This window comes from Neovison vison, chromosome 14, assembly GCF_020171115.1.
Source record: "Neovison vison isolate M4711 chromosome 14, ASM_NN_V1, whole genome shotgun sequence".
NCBI lineage: Eukaryota > Metazoa > Chordata > Mammalia > Carnivora > Mustelidae > Neogale > Neogale vison.
In genome coordinates, this window is record NC_058104.1 from 30,448,308 (window position 1) to 30,469,703 (window position 21,396).

Genomic DNA, 21,396 nt, shown 5'->3' on the forward strand with positions numbered 1-21,396 from the left:
ACAGAGATCACAAGTAGCAGAGAGGCAGGCAGAGAGAGAGGGGAAAGCAGGCTCCCTGCCGAGCAGAGAGCCTGATGCGGGGCTCCATCCCAGGACCCTGGAATCATGACCTGAGCTGAAGGCAGAGGCCTTAACCCACTGAGCCACCCAGGCGCCCTACAAGATTTCATTTTTTTGATGGCTGCGTAGTATTCCATTGTGTATATATACCACATCTTCTTTATCCATTCATCTAGGTTCTTTCCATAGTTTGGCTATTGTGGACATTGCTTCTATAAACATTCGGGTGCACGTGCCTCTTCGGATCACTATGTTTGTATCTTTAGGGTAAATACCCAGTAGTGCAATTGCTCAGTCATAGGGTAGTTCTATTTTCAACTTTTTTTTTTTAAAGATTTTATTTATTTATTTGACAGAGAGAGATTACAAGTAGGCAGAGAGGCAGACAGAGGGAGAGGAGGAAGCAGGCTCCCTGCTGAGCAGAGAGCCCGATGCGGGACTTGATCCCAGGACCTTGAGATCATGACCTGAGCTGAAGGCAGCGGCTTAACCCACTGAGCCACCCAGGTGCCCCTCTATTTTCAACTTTTTGAGGAACCTCCATGCTGTTTTCCAGAGTGGTTGCAGCAACTTGCATCCCCACCAACAGTGATACTGTGAGGATTTAATGAAATAATGTATGGAAAGCACTTAGGACGCTGTGTCAGGCAGAGAGGCTCATTCCACAAATATTTATCAAGTACACACTAAAAATGGTGTCCCCACCCCTAAGGTTCTCCGTGGCTTTGATGTCTTTGATTCTGGAATAATTCCCAAGCATTTGGACTACCAGGAGGAGCAAACACAGGCCTGGTCTCTGCCCTCGTGGAGCTTTCAGTCCAGTTGACGATTGGGGCATTCATTAGATAACCACACAGAGTTACATCTCCGATTTGGGCCAAGGACTAGGAAGGAAGATTACACAGAGCTCCACTCTCCACTGGGTCCTAATCTAATCAAAGAACACCTTTCCATAATCAGAAGAAAGAGTGAGAGTGAACCAGGAGGAGGAGTGTCAGCCCGCTCACCTCCAACCTTAAGGTTTTGAGCAAGTTAGGAGAAGGTGGGCCTGCCATAGGTCAGATGGGCCTCACACCCTGAACATGGCCTGGGTTTCAGTGCCCTCTGACTCGCCGGCTGGGTGTCTTTAAGCAGCAACCTGCACAGCTGTACATAATGCCCCTGGCTGGGGTAAGGGGATTTGGAGACAGACGAAAGCCCCTCTGCAAAGACCCTGAGGTGGGAGGGCACTTTTAAAGAGGTGAAAAGGGCCAGTGTGGCTGGAACACAAGGAGCAATGCTTATAGGAGGGGAATCCAGAAAGCTCTTGGTAAATATCAGCTAGTATTAATGCACAATAATGTGAGTCTTGTAAATCCATTGCCAGCACACCAAGTATCCTTAGAAACACAAGGTGTCTCTGGAAGCCATTGATTTTTAACTAGAGGAAGAGAATTACTTCAGGGATATGATCTGTTGGTGTCATATAACTGAGATTCTGAGAATAAGGACAATGGATAAGCACAGACATTTACTGTGAAAAGCAGGCCTCCAGCAAAATATGAATGCTTCACTGCAGCCCAGAGAGCCAGATATTAGGCAAGAAGAAGTGAAAACAAAAAGAGAACCAAACAAAAATTTTAAAAAGCCACCACATCATGCGAATAAAAATGGAAACAGAACATTAGGGAAAGGTTTCTAACAATGCTGTCATTTTGAGGGTGTTGTCATCTCTCCAAAGACATAGAAGAATCTTCTTTACTTGGTGTCTCCGAAAGGGCCTGCCCAGCCCAAGACCCAGAACCTGGCAACAATACCACACTCCCTTGAAATGATCTCAGTGACCCCAAGATTCTTCTGGGCTTTGATTTCTTTTTTACTGGAATAATTCAGAAGCACATTCATTCATTCATTCATTCAAACAAACATACTATATCAAGGGTGGGTTGTGTTGTTGTTTTTAAATCAGAGTTTAAAGGGAAATAAAACCACACATCCTGGAGAATCTATGCAATGTTGTCTCTTAGCTTTGCAGTCTGGGCCAGGCTCCGCATCTGCGAGTGTTTGCCCAGGGAAAGTCTGGTGTCAGCGGAGCATTGAGAGGGAAGCCTACCTAGGCTTTGGGATCCAGGGGGTCTGGGCTCAGATCCCAGCTAGGCCACCTACAAGCTGTATGACCTTGGGTCAATTAGTCAGCCTCTCTGTATGATGGGAGTTACTATAAACTCAAATGATGGCTATTGTTAGGGAGAACTCTAAGGCCCGGGAACTTAAGAACCCCTCACTTGCAAAGTCAAAGCAGGATCCTGGGAGCAGCCTCCATGTGACCCACATCCTTTCTGAGGTTTATTTCTTTGTACTCATATCTAAAAAGGCTTAACTTTTCTTTCCAGAGGCAGCTGTGCTTTAGAGAAACAGAAGGAACCAGAATTAAATCATACTTCTAAGATCTTGTCAGGAGTTAGTCTCTCTATGCAACTTTTAAGGGGAGGGGGAAGGAAAAGAGCATTTTGCCATGATTTTTAAATGTGTTATCTATGATCAAACATCCCATCACAATCTGAAAGATCCCACAAGAGCAAACAATGTCAATTGAACCAGCACTTGAGATATTTTATTGCCTATTAAGATAGTAACAGAACTTAACTTAAAAATATGCCCAAGGGGCGCCTGGGTGGCTCAGTGGGTTAAAGCCTCTGCCTTAGGGTCAGGTCATGGTCTCAGGGTCCAGCGACTGAGCCCCTCATTGGGCTCTCTGCTCAGCGGGGAGCCTGCTTCCCCCTCTCTCTCTGCCTCCCTCTCTGCCTACTTATGATCTTTCTTTGTCAAATAAATTTTTAAAAAAATCTTTAAAAAAAAATATACACCCGAACTCAAGCCACATTAAACTGGAATGCGCACACAATTTATCAGAGATAAATTCCAATAATTTTGCCTTCAGGAAAGAGATGAACTACTTAATTTACCTTCAGTAGAATGGTAGAAAAAGAATCCTTTATTATGTCTCAGTCATAATGCAGTATTTAAGAGCCGCTCCTGCTTTGTCTCCTGTTTTACATCTATAGAGCCTTACGGATGTCCCACCGTTAGGACTCACATGCAGCTTTAGCAGCTGGAGCCTTTCAGAACAGAGCAGGCTCACAGTGATTTCAGAGCACGCTGGTTAAAAACAAAGCAAAATGAATCCATCTCAGATTTTAAAATTAAACGCGATAACTCAAGGCTAAACTTCTCTATCAAAACTGGCATTGTTGCTTTCTAAGAATGGAAATGGATGAGGCGCTTAATCAGAGAGGCCATTATGTTGTCAAAGGGCTCGCCAAGGCTGAAGGATGGATTCTCATGGGCATATGACCATTTGATTGCTTTTCAGCCCCCGGCCGCCGGTCCCACTCTCCCTCCTGCTGACAGAGGAAGAGGCAGCGCTGTGCATTCAATCCTTCTGGAGAGCCTATCTGGTAAGAGTCATGTGCGATTATGGCGTTTGGCCTGATGGGGAATTTTTGTGATGTGGAGGGCCCATGGGAAAACTGTTAGATGAATTTGAAATAGAGGGTACTCCAGCTAACATCCAAACCTCAGAAATAGGACTCTCTGTAAAATACAAAGAGTAATTTAGAATTTTTATCAAAACTTGTGTTGTAGTTGTCATTAAAAGTACCCTCCAACCTTTTAATGTTGGGTTTACTGGCCTGTATTACCTAAAAAATAATATTATATACATGCAAAGAGCAATACCATGTTCATTTTAGAAAAAAGAAATAGAAAAGTACTCAGCGCAAATAAAAATTTTTGAGGCACTGAAACTATTACCCCAAAGTAATTGTTGGCATTTTGGTGTAAAATTTTCCAAACCTTAGAAATCTTAATGGGTAGAGTTGGGCGTAGGCAAAATGGTTGAAGGAGATTAAGAGTACATTTTTCTTGCTGAGCACTGAGTCATACATGGAACCATCAAATGGCTATATTGTACGCCTAAAATTTATATAACACTGCGTGTTCACTACACTGGAATTCAAATGAAAAAAATACAATAAAGCTTAAGAAATCTTAAAAGATAGAATAACATATAAACACATATCATATGCTAGAAGTAAACTTTTCTTTTGAAACCTTTCATTTCTAGCCATTGGTTATTCCCAGTTTATCATTATTCTAATAAATGCTGTAATAGATACCTTTGCGGAGGCATCTTTGCACATTTGTCTGGTTGTTTCTGTAGGACGAATTGTAGACGTAGAATTTCTAGGTCAAAAGGTGAGTTCCTTTCTAAAATTCCTGACCTATATTGTCATGTGACTCTTCAGGAAGGATTTGCTTTGAAAAATTCTTACCAAATACATATGAGAATGGCATGTGTATCTCGTGCTGAAACGTGTACATCCTGTTCGATTTGTTGGCAAAGTATCAATGTTAAGAAGTTTCGAGGTAGGGGCGCCTGGGTGGCTCAGTTGTTAAGCATCTGCCTTTGGCTCAGGTCATGATCCCAGGGTCCTGGGATTGAGTCCCACATCAGGCTCCCTGCTTGGTGGGAAGCCTGCTTCTCCCTCTGCCACTCCCCAGCTTGTGTTCACTCTCTAGCTGTGTCACTCTCTGTCAAATAAATAAATAAATAAAATCTTTAAAAAAAATGTAAACATGAAGCTCCCATTCTAGGTAGAAGCATGTCTCCATCCAAATATGAGTGTTAGACATCAGTGGAGTGAGTTTAGAATTGATTTCAGGGGTGGTAGATCGCCACAGAGAAGGTCTCCGTGGGTTTACAAGGAAACCCAAGATGCACGTTGATACACTCTTCAAAATTACCACAGGAGAAGCAGGCTGAGGGGAACACACCAGCAAACTGTTCTCCATGAAGAAGTCAGATTTATTCTAATGAGACACAATTAATAAATCAACAAGTGAAATATTTGTTAAGTGACCATTAAGTGGGACTTGTCCTTTATTACAAGGAGCTTCCTTCTGTCTCGGGCAATATCGTCCAGTCACTCCTTTGAACGTGGCACATTCCTAAACCCATGGGTTGAAGTCAGGTGTGGAGGTTAATTAATAGACTCAGACATTACAAGGAGCCATTTGCTCCCAAGGAGTTAAAAACCGATGATAAAACCCTCTATTATACCCCACAATTTAGATAGAATTTTTGATGACATAGGTTTTCAGCATTTCATACATATTTTATACCTGTGGTCTTTTTCCTTCATGATTGAACATCAGCGGGTTAGCTGAAGTTCTAGGACGCCCAAGCGAGGTGAATGATTCCGGGCTTCCACACGCTTTCTGAGCTCCGCCTTTGTCGTCCGCGTATTTCATTTGTAAGACTTACACTTGTTACACTAGAATTAGCCGTTTTACTTTCCCAATCTCTGATCCTTTTAGTGAAACCGAAAGAGCAAAATGCAATAAAATAGTGATTCTCAGATTTCGTTTCTTTAAAAAAAGCAAAGCCCTTTCTTCAAACCAAATCATACTCAGAAGCCTGGAATATAACCAGTGTTAACAGTGTTAACAGGAAGAGGGGAAGATCTGTCCCTGATCTTCCCATGCAGTAAGATGTTCACACTCAGGGACCTGTGTTATGGGCAGAGCATGAAAAACAGAGAGATCTTTCTCTACTTGTCATGGGGCAACATCCTGATAAACCCACTATAAATTGAAAATACTGTAAGTTGAAAATGCATTTAACACACCTAACCCTCTGGACATCATAGCCTAGCCTTGCCTATAAACGTGCTCAAAACATTTACGTTAGCTGACAGTTGGGCAGGATCATCCGCTGTAAAGTCTATTTTATAATAAAGTATTGAATAGCTCGTGGAACTTACTGAATATTGCACTGCAAGTGAAAAATAGAATAGTTGTATGGGTACAGAATGGTCATCACTGTATTGGTTATTGACTCTGGTGAGAGGCTGGCTGGCTGGGAGATGCGGCTCGCTGCCATTGCCTAGGATCACGAGAGTATTGTACGGCATATCACTCACCCAGGAAATGATCAAAATTCAAAATTTAAAGTACAGGGGCACCTGGGTGGCTCAGTGGGTTAAAGCCTCTGCTTTCGGCTCAGGTCCATGATCCCAGGGTCCTGGGATCGAGCCCCGCATAGGGCTCTCTGCTCTTCCTCCCTCACTCTCCTGCCTCTCTGCCTACTTGTGATCTCTGTCTCTCAAATACATAAATAAAATCTTTAAAAAAAAAAGCTATAAAAAATTTTAAAGTACAGTTTCACTAAAGCATATGGCTTTCAAACCATTGTATAAAATGTAATCATTTTAAGTTGGGGACTGTCTGTAGTCTGTATGACAGCTGAATTCAGCTCATTCACGAGCAAACCCTACCATATAAAAATGTCAAAGTGGCTCAAAACACCATCATCACACAATAGCTAGGAACGTTCCTTATGGTACAAAAGACGTGTAGGGGTAAGCGTATACTGTGTGTGAGTTTGGGTGGTTCAAATCCAAACATCTTCTGTGTGTATATATACACACACATATGCATATATATGTGCTGAAGAGTGCCAAGTAGGGGGGTAAGATCCTAAGTTGTTACTAGAAGGAAAGATGTCTGATATGTGGGCCAGCCTCAGAAGTTTCCACAAAAAATAAAGGAGGTACTTGATCTCATCCTTAAAAGAAAGATGGAAAAAAAAAGAAAAAGAAAGATGGGATGCTGGAATATCAGCTGGGAACAAGATTGTATCTCAGGAGAAAATAGCACACACACACTCATATATGTATATATATTATGCCATTTTTTATTAAAACGTGTACTGTATAGGTGTGGTCAGTTAAGTGGCCAACTTCCGATTTTGGCTCAGGTCACATGATCTCAGGGTCTTGAGATTGAGCCTATGCAGGGCTCAATGTGCTCAGCAGGGAGTTTGCTTCAGGATTCGCTCTCCCTTTGCACCCTCCTACCCCCACCCCCTGCCACAAACTTGTACATATGCGCATGCGCTCTCTCTCAAATAAATAAATAAATCTATTTTTTAAAAAAACATATATTTGGACAGCTACACACAAACACATACATATGCACACATGGGATAGGAAATTACCTGAAAGGAAACGAAGCAATCTGACAGAAGTTGTTAATTGTGGATGGCTGGGAAAGAATTAGGGAGACCATAGCCTTCTATACGTTGAACAAAGTCTTTACAAAGAGAATGCACTATGACTTTCCTTAATTTCAGATTGATTTAAGGCATGTTGTGGATGCAGAAAGAACATCTGACAAAATCCAACAAGCTTTTTTTTTTTTTTTAAGATTTTATATATTTATTTGACAAAGAGAGATCATAAGTAGGCAGAGAGGCAGGAAGAGAGAGAGAGAGGAGGAAGCAGGCTCCCCATGGAGCAGAGAGCCCGATGCAGGGCTCAATCCCAGGACCCTGGGATCATGACCTGAGCCGAAGGCAGAGGCTTAACCCACTGGGCCACCCAGGTGCCCCGTTCCAACAGGCTTTTATGCAAATTATGAATAGCAAGGAACTTCTTCAACTTGATAAAGGGTAGTTACCAAATTCCACAGCTAACAACATACTTAAGATGAAAGACTGGATGTTTTCCCCCTGAGATTGGGAACGAAAAAAAGATATTCTCTCTACTTCAATTCAACACAGCACTAGAGGTTTTAACCAAGGAAGTTAGGCAAGAAAAGGAATAAAAGGCATTCCAACCAGAAAGGAGGAAGTAAAACTATCTCTATTCTCTATATAAACATGACCTTCTATACAGAAGTTCCTAAGTAATTCACTAAAAAAAAAAATTAAAAATTAGGATAAACAAGTCCAGCAAGGTTGTAGGATACCAAATTAGCATACAAAAAAAACCAATCATATTTATATGTACTTAGCAATGAGCAATCTGAAAATGAAATTAATAAAATAATCCCATTTGTAATACCATCAAAAAGAACGTATTGCACGGAGCACTGGTGTGGTGCATAAACAATGAATTTTGGGACACTAACAAAAGAAAATTAAATTTAAAAAAAAAAGGAACAAAATACTTAGGAAGAAATTTCACAAAGGAAGTGCAAGACTTATATGCTGAAAACTACAAAATAACACCGAAATAAATTTAGGAAGACCCAAACAAGTGGAAAGATAGCCTCTGTCCATCGACTGGAAGACCTGATGTTGTAAAGATGGCAGTATACATTGATCTGCAGATCCAGTGCAATCTCTATCAAAATCTCTACTGATATTTTTTAACAGAAATTGACAAGCAGATCCTAAAATTTGTATGAAAATGTAAGAGACCCTGAAGAGCTTAAACAGTCTTGAAAAAGAGCAAAATCAGAAGACTCACATTTCTCTATTGCAAAACTTACTATGAAACTATAGTAATCGAGTGCTAATGGCATAAGGATAGGCATAGATCAATGGAATGGAATTGAGAGCACAGACATAAACCCTTCCATTTATGGCCAATTGATTTATATCAAGAGTGTCAAGACCGTTTGATAAGGAAAGAATAGTCTTTTCAACTCATAGTCCTGAAACTTCTGAATATCCACATCCAAAAGAATAAGGTTAGATCCCCTACCTCATACAATATACAAAAATTAATCCAAAATTAAAGACCTAAATGAAAATGCTAAAACTATGAAAGGCTGAAAAGAAGACATAGGTGTGAATTTTCTGACTTTGGGTTAAACAACAGTTTACATAACAAAGAGCACAAGTGACAAGAAAAATACATCGGATTTCATCAAAATTAAAAATTTTTTGCTCTTGGGGTGCCTGGGTGTCTCGGTTGGTTAAGTGTGTGCACCCTTGATTTTGGCTCAGGTCACTATCTCAGGATTGTGAGATCAAGCCCCACATTGGGCGCTAAGCTCAGGGGGGGGGTCTGCTTGAGATTCTCTCCCTCTCCTTCTTCCTTTACCCTGTTCTCTCATCCTCCACTCTCTTTCTAAAATAAAAACAAATAAATCTTAAAAAAAAAAACACACACACACAAACTTTTGGAGATCCTGGGTGGCTCAGTCTATTGTCTGCCTTCAGCTCAGGTCATGATATCAGGGTCCTGAGATCAAGTGCCGTATCAGGTTCCCTGCTCAGCGAGGAGTCTGCTTCTCCCTCTTTCTCTGCTCCTGCCCCCCACCAGCTTGTGCTTGCACTCTCTCTCTCTCTGTCTCTCTCTCAAATAAATAAATAAAATCTTAAAGAAAAAAAACAAAAAACCCAAATCCAGGCTTTTGGCTTCTAAGTACACCTTCAAGTGAACGAAAAGACAATCCACAGAATGGAAAAAAAAATTTGCAAATCATATATCAGATAAGGGTGTAATATCCTGACTATATAAAGAATTCTCACAGCCTGACAAATAACCCAGTTACAAAACTGGTAAGGGATTCCCATAGACACTTCTTCAAAGAATATCCACAAATGGCCAAGAGGCACATGAAAAGATGTAGGAAATGCAAAGCAAAACCACTGTGAGATGCTACTTCACACCCACCAGCATGGCTAAGATCCAAAAGGCAATAATAGTGTTGGCGAGAATGTAGAGATCTTGGAAGGGCTCGCACACTGCTGGCAAGAATGGGAAATGGTGCAGCCACTTTGGAAAGCAGTTTGGCCGTTTGTCAAAAATCTAAACATTGGGTCACTGCTCCATGACTCAGCAGTCGTTCTCCTAGGTATATATTTAAGGTAATTGAAAGCATCTGTCCATACAAACACTTGTACATGAATGTTCATGGAAGCATTATTCACAATAGGCAAAATGTGGGAAACAAAACATCCACCAACTGATGAATGGATACATAAAATGTGGTATATCCATATGGTGGAACGTTATTCAGCCATAAAAAGGAACGAAGTACTGATCCACACTACGAGTTGGATGAGCCTTGAGCACATTATGCTAAGTAGAAGGAGCCAGACGTAAAAGGTCACATATTCCATTTAAATAAAATGTCCAGAATAGGTAAATCCTTAGAAACCAGATTAGTGGCGGTCAGGGACTGGAGGAAGAGAGGAACAGAGAGTGACTGCTAATAGCCTTGTTTCGTGTGATGGAAATGTTCTGGAATTAGGTGATGGAGATGGTGGTACAACTGTGAATAAACACCGAATTTGAATTGTGAACTTTAAAAAGGGTGAATTTTTTGTTATGTAAATTCCATGGAAGCAAATGAATGAATAATTATGGGCAAAAAATACAAAGCAAGTAATTCTATACATTTTAACTATGTGTTCTTCTGACACAAGGTCTTGATTTTTGGCCTGGTTCTGTGCGTAACAGCGAAACATCCCAAGATGAGAAAAAAGGATTTTCAGGAATTAATGAAGTGTTCTGTCACAGGTAGCACTCACACAAACCCCCTCTCCTTACACGCTCCCGGGTAGTCTTACTGCACTTACCGTGAAGGGTTTGCAATTAATGAAAACCTTTACTTGTACTGTCTTAAACACCATGAGGGGAAAATAGAGCCCCCCACAAAACTGTTTTGTATGGTAAACTATATATATCATGGAATTTACCATTTTAACCTTTTTTTAGTTGTACAGTTCAGTGACTGTATGCACATTCCCACTTGTGCAACCATCACCACCATCCATTTCTAGAACTTTCTTCTTTCTAAACTGAAACTCTGTCCCCACCAAACCATAACTCCTCCCACTGCCCCCCTTCCCCCAGCCGCTGGCAGCCACCCTTCTACTTTCTGTCTCTGTGGTTTGACTACCTAGATACCCCATAGAAGTGGAATCATACAGTATTTGTCCTTCTGTGACTGGCTTATTTCACTTCACATAATATCCTCAAGATTCATCTATATTGTCATGTGTGTCAGAATTTCCTTCCTCTTTAAAACTGAATAATATTCTTGACAGGAAGTTTTAAAATCCAGAAATCTGATATTCTTACTTGTTAACATAAAACTAGCTGGACATCTCATAAAAATATATTTTAACTGAACACATTAAAAGAAATGTCACACGGTATGAAAAGCTACATGTAGTGAACCATTCCCAGCAGCCATGACTTTATGATTAGCCTTAGAAATAGGTTCCTGGGGGCGCCTGGGTGGCTCAGTGGTTAAAGCCTCTGCCTTCGGCTCAGGTCATGATCTCAGGGTCCTGGGATTGAGCCCCAAATCGGGCTTTCTGCTCAGCGGGGAGCCTTCTTCCCCCTCTCTGTCTGCCTGCCTCTGCCTACTTGTGATCTCACTGTCAAATATATAAATAAAATCTTTAAAAAAAACAAACAAACAAACCCAGAAATAGGTTCCTGGTAGTTATTACTAGATGTTAAACATGTCTGTAAAAGTAGACACACTCTTGTTCCTTCTTTCCAAAATACTAGATTAACGGTTAGGAAGCCAGATTGTTTCAACACGCAAAACTGAATGTTTTTTTTTAAAAAAGCTGTCTGGATATTGTGAATGAAGTCTGTCCTCTGAGCACTCTCCCTTCTGAAGTGTGGCTGGTGATAAGCCACATTACCACATCAATGGTGCTCTTCTGCCTCTGAAACACGGGCTGTTCAGGTAACCCAGAACAGAGAAAACCCTGCTCTCCTATGAAGTTCAAATGAGTTCCCATGGGCCATAAGGATTGAAATTTCTTTAATGATTTAGGAGGCAGAGACCAGAGAAATCCACTGAATATTGATTCTGTCCAAATAAGCTTCGGGTGTTTTATGCCTTCTGCCTATTTGTTTTATTTTACTCTAACTCAGCCTGGACTCCAGCATGGCGTACAGTTTTCCCCGCTCCCAGGACCAACGTCCCCTCCAGGCACTGTGACGGCTGACAATCACAAAGCCCATCAATCATCGCTGCTTTTGTTCGTTTGGTGAACAATACAGTGCAAGGTTGCTCCAGTAGCCCCTTTGTGGCTTTGCAAAAACAAAAAACAAAAAACAAAAAAACCAAAACTGGCCATCCCGATTTCCACCTGCGGAGAACAATGAGAATCTGTGCCTTTATACCTTTGTCTGTCCTGCCACAAGCTGGGGTGGATGAGGCACGCCCGAGGAGAAACAGCTAGCTGTGAACAAAGAGTACAGGTTTAGAATGGGACAGTCCCCGTCCATCCCCAGACACTAGAATATTGCCTCCCTCTGGCTACAGGGATTGATTGATGATGGGCAGGGGACTTAAATCCGTCATACCTAGTGAAAGGTATGTGGGAGCCTCATAGGAGTTGTTGAGACGGAGCAGCTTGCTTTGCCTGGGGGTTAGCTGGGAGGCCAGGCTATCCGCAAAGGTCTTGCCACTGAGTGAAGAAACTGACCGAAAAGAGAATGCGGAGGCCAGAGAGCTGGGAGCTGGGAGAGGGCTGACCCTTGAAGGCCGCGGAGCCCTGGATTCCACAGTGTCAGTGAGTCTCTTCATACAGGTTTCTGTCACAATCTGGAGTCCTGACAATGATCGTTTTCAAGACAGAAAGTTCTAGGCTCTTGATTGCTTGCATATGAAGGAGGATATTGGTACAAAATAAAAATCTGGGTCCACTCGTGCAGGGAAACCATTCCAGTTTGTCCCAGAGGACTGCAGCCTGTATCGACTTGCCCTTAGCTGGAGAGGGGAAGCCTAACCCAAGGAGAAGTTTTTCTAAAACATATCTGTTATTTTTATTGTTCAAGTAATAAATTTCCATTGTGGAAAAAAGGAAAATACATAGACGTTTCTTTAAAAATGTTAATGTATTCATCCTTCTGGAATTTTTCCTGTTCATAGAGGAATTTTTTAAAGCAAAATTGTGATGATAAAAACTGTTTTGCGGGGGCACCTGGGTGGCTCAATGGGTTAAAGCCTCTGCCTTCGGAGCAGGTCATGATCCCAGGGCTCTCTGCTCAGCAGGGAGCCTGCTTCCTCCTCTCTCAGCCTTCCTCTCTGCCTACTTGTGATATGTCAAATAAATAAATAAAACCTTAAAAAAAAAAAGGACATGTAGATAGTCCATAGAAACAAATATATAAAATAATATTGTAGTTGTTCAGAGGTAGGATAAGGGGTGATGTTTTCACCCTCTCCTTTTATCTATTTTTCAAATTATATACAAAGAATATATTGTTTTTACAGAAGAATAGAAACATTATTTAAATGAAGACTTGGAAATCTATATTCAACCATGATACTTTCTGTACCCTTTTCCTCTTTAGTTCAAATTTGGTCTCATGAGCCTTTCTGGGTGTGTGTGTGTGTGTGTGTGTGTGTTTAGAAAAGATCTAGGTATTTATGCTCAAATAATATTGTAGGTTGTAAGAAAGTTTGATTATTTTGCCTATAGCTCTCCTGTTACAGTCTTAATTAACAAGAAATAATAGACCACAGGTCATTTGGAGAACGGTTTGATTTCAAGAACAAAAAAAGCCTTTCACAGCCCATGTGTTAGACTTCACTAGAGAAAACCCATCGGATCGGCTGACAATTTAAAAGGCAGGGGAGAAATATTGGCATTCTGAAGATTCTAAATAAAAAGTGGCATGTATTCTAAAAGAATTGAGAGTGGGGTCCCAAATAGATATTTGTACACCCATGTTCATAGCAGTATTGGCACTGCCTAAAATGTGGGAGCACCTCAAGTGTCCATCAACACATAAATGGATAAGGGAAGTGCGGTATACACGTGCAGTGTCATGTTAGTTCCCCTTAAAGAGGAAAGAAATCTGTCGTAAGCTGCAATGTGGGTAAGGCTAAGTGAAATACGCCAGTCACAAAAAGACGTGTACTGTAAGAAACATGAAGACAGAAAGTATAAGGGTGGTTGCCAGGGGCTGGGGAGAGGTTAAATGGGGAGTTAGGGCTCAGTGGTTATGGAGTTTTAATTTTAAAAGTTGCGAAGGGGGGACGCCTGGGTGGCTCAGTTGGTTGAGCAGCTGCCTTCGGCTCAGGTCATGATCCCAGCGTCCTGGGATCGAGTTCCGCATCGGGCTCCTTGCTCTGCAGGGAGCCTGCTTCTCCCTCTGCCTCTGCCTGCCATTCTGTCTGCCTGTGCTTGCTCTCTCGCCCTCTCTCTCTGATAAATAAATAAATAAAAATTAAAAAAAAAAAAGTTGCGAAGGGTCCTGTGAATGGGCTTAATACTACTGTACTGTATGCTTAAGAATGGTTAAGGTGGTAAATTTTGTGTTAAGTGTATTTTACCACAATAAGAAAAAAAAGAAAGAAAAAGAAAGTGATGGGTGTTCAACTGTGTTTGATTTGATTTAACTTGATATTTTCCCTCCTGAAAAACCACTCCTTTCTATTTAGAGATGACCTATATAGTTAGGTAGGAAATGGGGGACGAGAACAGCCCAAGATAAAAACCAAGCAACTGTGAAAAGACGCTTCAAGAACACAAAGAAAAAGTTTTGTGGTTCCTCCCATATTTTTCTGCAGAAAGCAGCAATTCCAAATTGAGGCGCTCTACCCAGAGGAAGAGAAATTTTTGTCTACTTCGGGCAGCCGACTGGGTTGTTAGGCGTGACCCCCCAAAAAATTGTTTTGGAAAGATCACTTGAAGGTCTCATCATTAGCCTTAACTTTCTTGTTTTTGAAAGTTGTGGCTGAGTGGAAGGACTTGTTTTCTTCTATGTAAAACAAGCCTTATGGCTATTTGTTAATAATATGGACTGTACCAGCAGACAGATCTGTTTGAATCTGTGCATCAGGTTATTGATGACTTCGGGTGGGTTGACTTCGGAATGACAGTTTCCTGCTCATAAAACAGGACTGTTAAGATGGAATCAGGTGGTTAGTCCACATTTGGGCCTTAGTGCAGTGTCAGGCACATAGTAAATCCACAATAAATATTAGCTGTTGTTGTCACTGTTATTATTTTATTAGTATTACTGGTTCCATCTTACTTCATGGGACATCTTTTCTTTCTTTCTTTTTTTTTTTTTTTACGATTTTATTTATTTATTTGAGAGAGAGACAGTGAGAGAGAGCATGAGCAAGGAGAAGGTCAGAGGGAGAAGCAGACTCCGCATGGAGCTGGGAGCCCGATGCGGGACCCGATCCCAGGACTCCGGGATCATGACCTGAGCCGAAGGCAGTCGTCCAACCAACTGAGCCACCCAGGCATCCCTCTTCTTTTTTTTTTTTTTAAGTAAGCTTCATGCCCAACATGGCCCTTGAAGTCAAGCAACCTCAAGATCAGAAGTTTGATGCTCTACTGACTGGGCCAGCCAAGCACCCCCAGGGCATCTTTTTCAAAAGCCAGATAGTGGCCTCTTTGGAGTAGCTCAGGGACACCAAGCATGCTCCTGCCTCAGGGCCTTTGCACTTGCTGTTTGTTCTTTTTACTTGGCAGCTCTCAACCATGGTATCTTCTCTTGCTTCGTTCAGGATTCTCTTGAATGTCTCTCCTGGTTACCCTTTCTAAAATAGCACCCACTCATCATTTTCCAGCCTCTTACTATGCTTTATTTTCTGCCCATCACTTACTAGTTACCTGACATTATATTAGTTATTCATTTGTTTATCCATTGCCTGTCACCCTAACCAAAGCAAGCTCCAGGAGGATAGAGGTTGCTTGACCTATTCATCTTGTATCCCCAGCCCCTAGAACATTGGCTGGCATATATTACATAATAAATATTTCAGTGAATAACTGAATCCTTTAAATGATCTCTCTAATGAGGCCATTTGAAAACAAAGAAGAACAAATTGTTTTTGTTCCATTTTCAAAGCCCTTCTCTGGGATTCATGCAGGCACTTAAACAGGGATTTCTGTGGGGAGGTGCTTTTGTCCCAGGATCCTTGAACTCAACAGCTGGGCTCATTAATCCCCCAGAGATTACACTTGAGAAAAATGTATTCATTTTAGCATTGGCCTTCGTGAGCCACCTCTGCACCAAGCCTCATAATGTGAAGAAATGAAGTGTGCTATGGGAAATTACAATCCCCCAAACAGGCTTGAAAGGACAGCATCAGCCGAAGGGTATCTTTAGTTCATCTGAGTATTGGACAGAAAAGATTTTCTTCGTTTGGAATTTCTCTTCTGAGCGCTGATATGTGCTGGCAGGTGGGCAGACTTCGCTGGCAAAAGTCAGACATTGTATTGTGTAAAAGGAATGCTGAAAATGGGGCACTGCATCAAATTACCCCCAGTTTTCCTCTTGATGGTGCACAGCCACGTCTCAGCCTCCAAGGGGCTGGTCGCGACCTTTGTGGTTTGATAAGCAGTCTCAGCCCTGGGTTCCTCTAGTGGCAACTCCACATGGAAAGATTTATCATCTTGTGGTATCCTCTTGGTGTTTGCTGGCCTATGGATATAGTTTCAGTCTCTTTCACCTTACCTTCCCAACCAGAAGATCCAATCCCAAACAGCCCTTTCTGTTGGGCTGTCTTGGAGGTATTTGTGAATCCTATGTAGTGAAACTGGTTTTGAGCATTTTCTAACCCATAGGGGATGTTTATAAACTGTTAGGGAGTTAAAGGCCACCTGTACAAACCCCAGTGATCCAGTGGAATAAAAGTCTTGACTTTCTCAACATTGTAGAGGTCTTGGTCTTAGGCTGAGGATTCCGATATCAGACCCCTAGCATTTGAAGTGGAATGCTCCCAGGGCGCCTGGGTGGCTCAGTGGGTTAAAGCCTCTGCCTTCGGCTCGGGTCATGATCCCAGGGTTCTGGGATCGAGCCCTGCATCAGGCTCTCTGCTCAGCGGGGAGCCTGCTTCCTTCTCTCTCTCTCTGCCTGCCTCTCTGCCTACTTGTGATCTCTGTCAAATAAGTAAATAAAATCTTTAAAAAAAAAAAAAATGAAGTGGAATGCTCCCAAGGATGGCTGCTCTCCACCCTTCTGCCAGTTCCACTCAAATAGTGGCCTTACGCCTTCCATTGATCTGTGACTCCATTTGTTCACTCTTTCATTTGACAGACATGTATTGAGGACCTTCTCCTTGCCAAGAACAGGGCTGCATACTTTACAAACAGAGCTCCTCTGTCCCTTGACGAACTCAGAGGCAGCAATAACAGAAGAATGTTAGCAAACTTAAGAATAGCAAAATCTAGGGGTGCCTGGGTGGCTCAGTTGGTTAAGTGGCCAAGTCTTGATTTCGACTCAGGTCTGATCTCAGGGTCCTGGGATCAAGCCCCGCGTCGGGGTTCCAGCTCAGTGGGGAGTCTGGTTGAAGTTCTTTCCCTCTCTCCTTACCCCTTTCCTGCTCCTGTGCTCGCTCACTCTCTCCCTCTCTCCCTCCAAATAAATAAATAAGTCCTGGGGGTGGGGGAAGAATAGCAAAATCTAGCATTTTCGGTTACTTGCTGCGTACCATGCACGAAACTAAGCACTTACTAGAGTTGTCTCCTTTATGCTGTATGCTGATGCTGTAAAGTAAGCAGGTATTACTACTATTATCTCATGTGTAGATGAACCAACAAAGGCTTAGAAACCCTAACTGACTTGCCCAACATCACACAGTGGTAAGTGGTAGGGCCAGAGTTTTAAGCCCAGGTCAGACTGTCCTTAGAACCACACCTCTATCTTTTAAAAACAAAACAAAACGGGGCACCTGGGTGGCTCAGTGGGTTAAAGCCTCTGCCTTCGGCTTAGGGCATGATCCCAGGGTCCTGGGATCGAGCCCCACATCGGGCTCTCTGCTCTGCAGGGAGCCTGCTTCCTCCTCTCTCTCTCTGCCTGCCTCTCTGCCTACTTGTGATCTCTGTCTGTCAAATAAATAAATAGAATCCTTAAAATAAATAAATAAAGAGAGTGAGACAGAGAGTGGTGGGGAGGGGCAAAGGGAGAGAGAATTCCAGGCAGGCTCCGTGCTCAGCACAGAGCCTGATTTGGGCCTCAATCTCATGACCCTGAGATCATGACCGGAGCCCTATTGTAGAGTCAGAATGGCTCTTAATCAACTGAGCCATCCAGGCGCCCCAAGTGTGTACATGTGTTTTAATCGAGTTTATCATGATATACAATTTACCCTTTGTAGTATATAGTCTTTCAATTTCAACAAATATATACAGTATATCTACCCCTATAATGAAGGCACAGAAACATTTATATCATCCCCCCAAATTCCTTCAGGCTACCCCTCTATAATTAACTCCTGTCCCCAACCACCAGCCTCTGACCCTCACTGATCCATTTCTATTAGTCTGGTTTTGCCTTTTCCAGAATGTCAGAAAAGTGGAATCCTAAAATACATAGCCTTTGTGTCTGGCTTCCTTCACTGGACCTGATGCATTTGAAATTCTTCCACGTGGTTATGTGTATCAGTAACCTCTTCCTTTTCATTGTCGAGCAGCATGCCACCATAACACCCCAGTAAGAGGGAGTTCTCAGTCCTGGTGATGAGTTAACACACCTGAGTTTAACAGGAGACTAGCTTAGTTATACCCGCGGATTGCAATGGTTTCAAGCCTCAACATGTATCAGGGTCATCCTTGAAAAGATTTTATTCTTATATTCTAATACCCAAGGTCTCATTCCCCTGAGATTCTTGTTCAACGGACCAGGATGAGAACAGGAGATGGGCAGTTTTTAAAAGACGCCCCCCTTGCACACACACCCCCGCAAGTGACACTAACATGTAGTCAGGTTTAAGACCCATCAAGGAGTTGGGAATCCACTTTGCAACCTACCAGTTGGCTGACCCAGGACAAATCATGACCCTTGGAATCTCAAACTCTTCCTTTTCCAGTTGCGAATAATAACAATTGCCCAGTCTAGCTCACTAGGTTATCATAAGGATCAAAATATCTTCTGGTGGCAACCCATGAGAAAGCGTCCTGTGAACTCTAGCTACAGAAATGAACACTATCAATATGAATGTAGCAATCCTGCCATGTCTTTTTTTTTTTTTTTAAAGATTTTATTTATTTGACAGAGAGAGATCACAAGTAGGCAGAGAGCAGGCAGAGAGAGAGGGAGAAGCAGGCTCCCCGCCCAGCAGAGAGCCCGATGCGGGACTCAATCCCAGGACCCTGAGACCATGACCTGAGCTGAAGGCAGAGGCTTAACCCACTGAGCCACTCACGCGCCCCCTCCATGTCTTTCTTATTTGAAAAGTACCAGAGGTTCTGTTTCCTAAACCAATGAGAGAGGTTTTCAAGAGCAAATGGAAAGAGCAGTCTTTCTCTGTCAATTTTATGTGTGCTCTTAGAAGACTGCCTGATGTGTAAGAGTAACCAGAACGCCAACAAGTAGATGGAGACAAGAAGCGGGGTAAACAGGGGCGCCTGGGTGACTCAGTGGGTTAAAGCCTCTGCCTTTGGCTCAGGTCATGATCCCAGGGTCCTGGGATCCTGCATCAGGGTCTCTGCTCAGCAGGGAACCTGCTTCCCCCTCTCTCTCTGCTTCCTTCTCTGCCTACTTGTGATCTCTGTCTGTCAAATAAATGAATAAAATCTTAAAAAAAAAAAAACCTGGGTGGCTCAGTTGGTTAAGCAGCTGCCTTCGGCTCAGGTCATGATCCCGGGGTCCTGGGATCGAGTCCCACATCCGGCTCCTTGCTCAGCAGGGAGCCTGCTTCTCCCTCTGCCTCTGCCTGCCTCTTTGTCTGCCTGTGCTCGCTCGCTCTCTCTCCCTCTGTCTCTGGCAAATAAATAAATAAAATCTTTAAAAAAAAACAAACAAACAAACACAGAAGCGGGGTAAACACACGCCTTCCCAAGACAGTGGGGATGCGGGCAGAAATGGGCAACGCTGGAGACCATGGTCTTCCGCTGGATGGGTTAAGTCAGCACATTTGCAAAAAGTCAACACTGATGTAACTGAAAGGACAAGGCAAGCTGAGGTGTGGCGTCAAGGATACAATCACAGGGCAGCTGCTGATCCTGTCTTTACCTCCGAGCAAGTGAGAGGAGGGGGTCTTGTCGGGGGCAAACATCATACAAAACAAGAGGTTGTTTTACAACCACGCCTGCCCACCTCAGGACATACTGCAAGGAGGACCTTGTCAGTGTGATTATGGAAAGGAATGGCCATCTTTGCATGAAAAAAAAAAAAAAAGTCTTTCTTTGAGATTTTTATTGTAAAATAGCAGATATCCATTGTATTAAAAAATGAAGCCATATAGAATTAATGTCTTAGATTGGGGTGCTCTAACAGAATGCCACAGACTGGGTGGCTGAAGCAACAGACATTTATTTCTTTCAGTTCTGGAGGCTGGGAGGCTCAAGGTCAAGGTGCCGGCCTGTTTGGTGTCTAGCGATAGCCCCCTTCCTGGCTTGCAGAGGGCTGCCTACTTGCTGTGTCCACTCATGGCAGAGAGAGAGAGAAAGAACAAGCTCTCTGATATCTTCTTCTTCTTCTTCTTTTTGTTTTTTTAAAGATTTTATTTATTTATTTGAGAGAGTGAGCAAGTAAGAGCATGAGCAGTGGGAGGAGCAGAAGGAGAGGGAGAAGAACACTATCCGCTGGGCAGGGAACCCAACACGGGGCTTGATCCTGGGACTCCGAGTTCATGACCTGAGCCAAAGACAGAAACTTAACCTACTGAGGCATCCGGGCGCCCCTCTCTAGTTTATTGTGAAGATACTAATCCCATCTTGAGAATTCTACCCTGGTAACCTCATCTAGCCTTAATTACCAACCCCTAATACCGTCACACTGGGGTTAGGGCTTCAACATATGAATTTTGGGGAAACCATTCAGTCCATAACAAGTACTTTAAACTTAAATGTGGAACTCTCCATTCTTGTCCAACTCTAGACCTGTTTCCCAGGCAAAACCACTGTTAACAGTTTGGAAATGTGTCTTTTTAATGTTTTTCTCTTGCATATATGAACATTTATTTGTATATGCTATTTTGTGGGGTTTTTAAAATAAACATGGGATATTTATTTTTATAAGTTTGGGCTCACACTCTACAGCCTGTCTCCTGCCTTTCATTTAGCATTAAGGATAGCTTTCCACATCAGCACACGTACATCTACTCTGAGCATTTGTATTTGAAGGAAAATATCCTACTAATGTAGTTGGCAGGTAGAAATTTGACCAAGCACTTTCTCATTCAAAATCCTCCCAACCCAAAGTGAGCCCTGAGATGGCAAGAGGGAAGCTTTAGGAGTTGGTGTCGATTTCTGTTTCCTCAGCAAGTCCAACAATCAGTGACTTAAAGGGCCAGCCTTTTTCCTTCTGCTTTCTTGTGAGTGTTGGCTTCCCCAGATTGTGGGTCAGCTTTACAGCTTTCTTGACTTCCTCTTCCTCCTTTCCAGAGAGGGGTGTCTCCTGGTGCAGCTGTTGGAGGCAGAGGCGGGGCGGGGGGGGGGTGCATTTCCTCCCTTTGTGTGTGTCATTAGCCATCTCTCTGGCTTCCTCTGGGGACAGCCGCCCAACCAGGTGAGCCAGTGTCATTTCAAGCAGCACTTCCTTTCCCAGGCAGGGGTTGGTTGTCATTTCTGGATGATGTCTGATATGGCCCAGGTGAAGAGGGTTGGCTTCTGGCACAGAG

At 42.8% G+C, this 21,396-nt stretch overlaps 1 protein-coding gene across 2 annotated transcripts in view; it reads left to right on the plus strand.

Moving 5' to 3' along the window:
* IQCK (IQ motif containing K) overlaps positions 1 to 21,396 on the plus strand; it is a 122,859-nt gene that overhangs the window by 51,209 nt on the left and 50,254 nt on the right. For both annotated transcript variants that reach the window (XR_006382355.1, XM_044234087.1), the window contains exon 7: positions 3,413 to 3,497. Coding sequence is in view for 1 of the 2 variants with exons in the window: in XM_044234087.1 (XP_044090022.1) it covers positions 3,413 to 3,497 (85 nt within the window). In the remaining variant the exon portion in view is untranslated. The remainder of the gene's footprint in view (positions 1 to 3,412; positions 3,498 to 21,396) is intronic.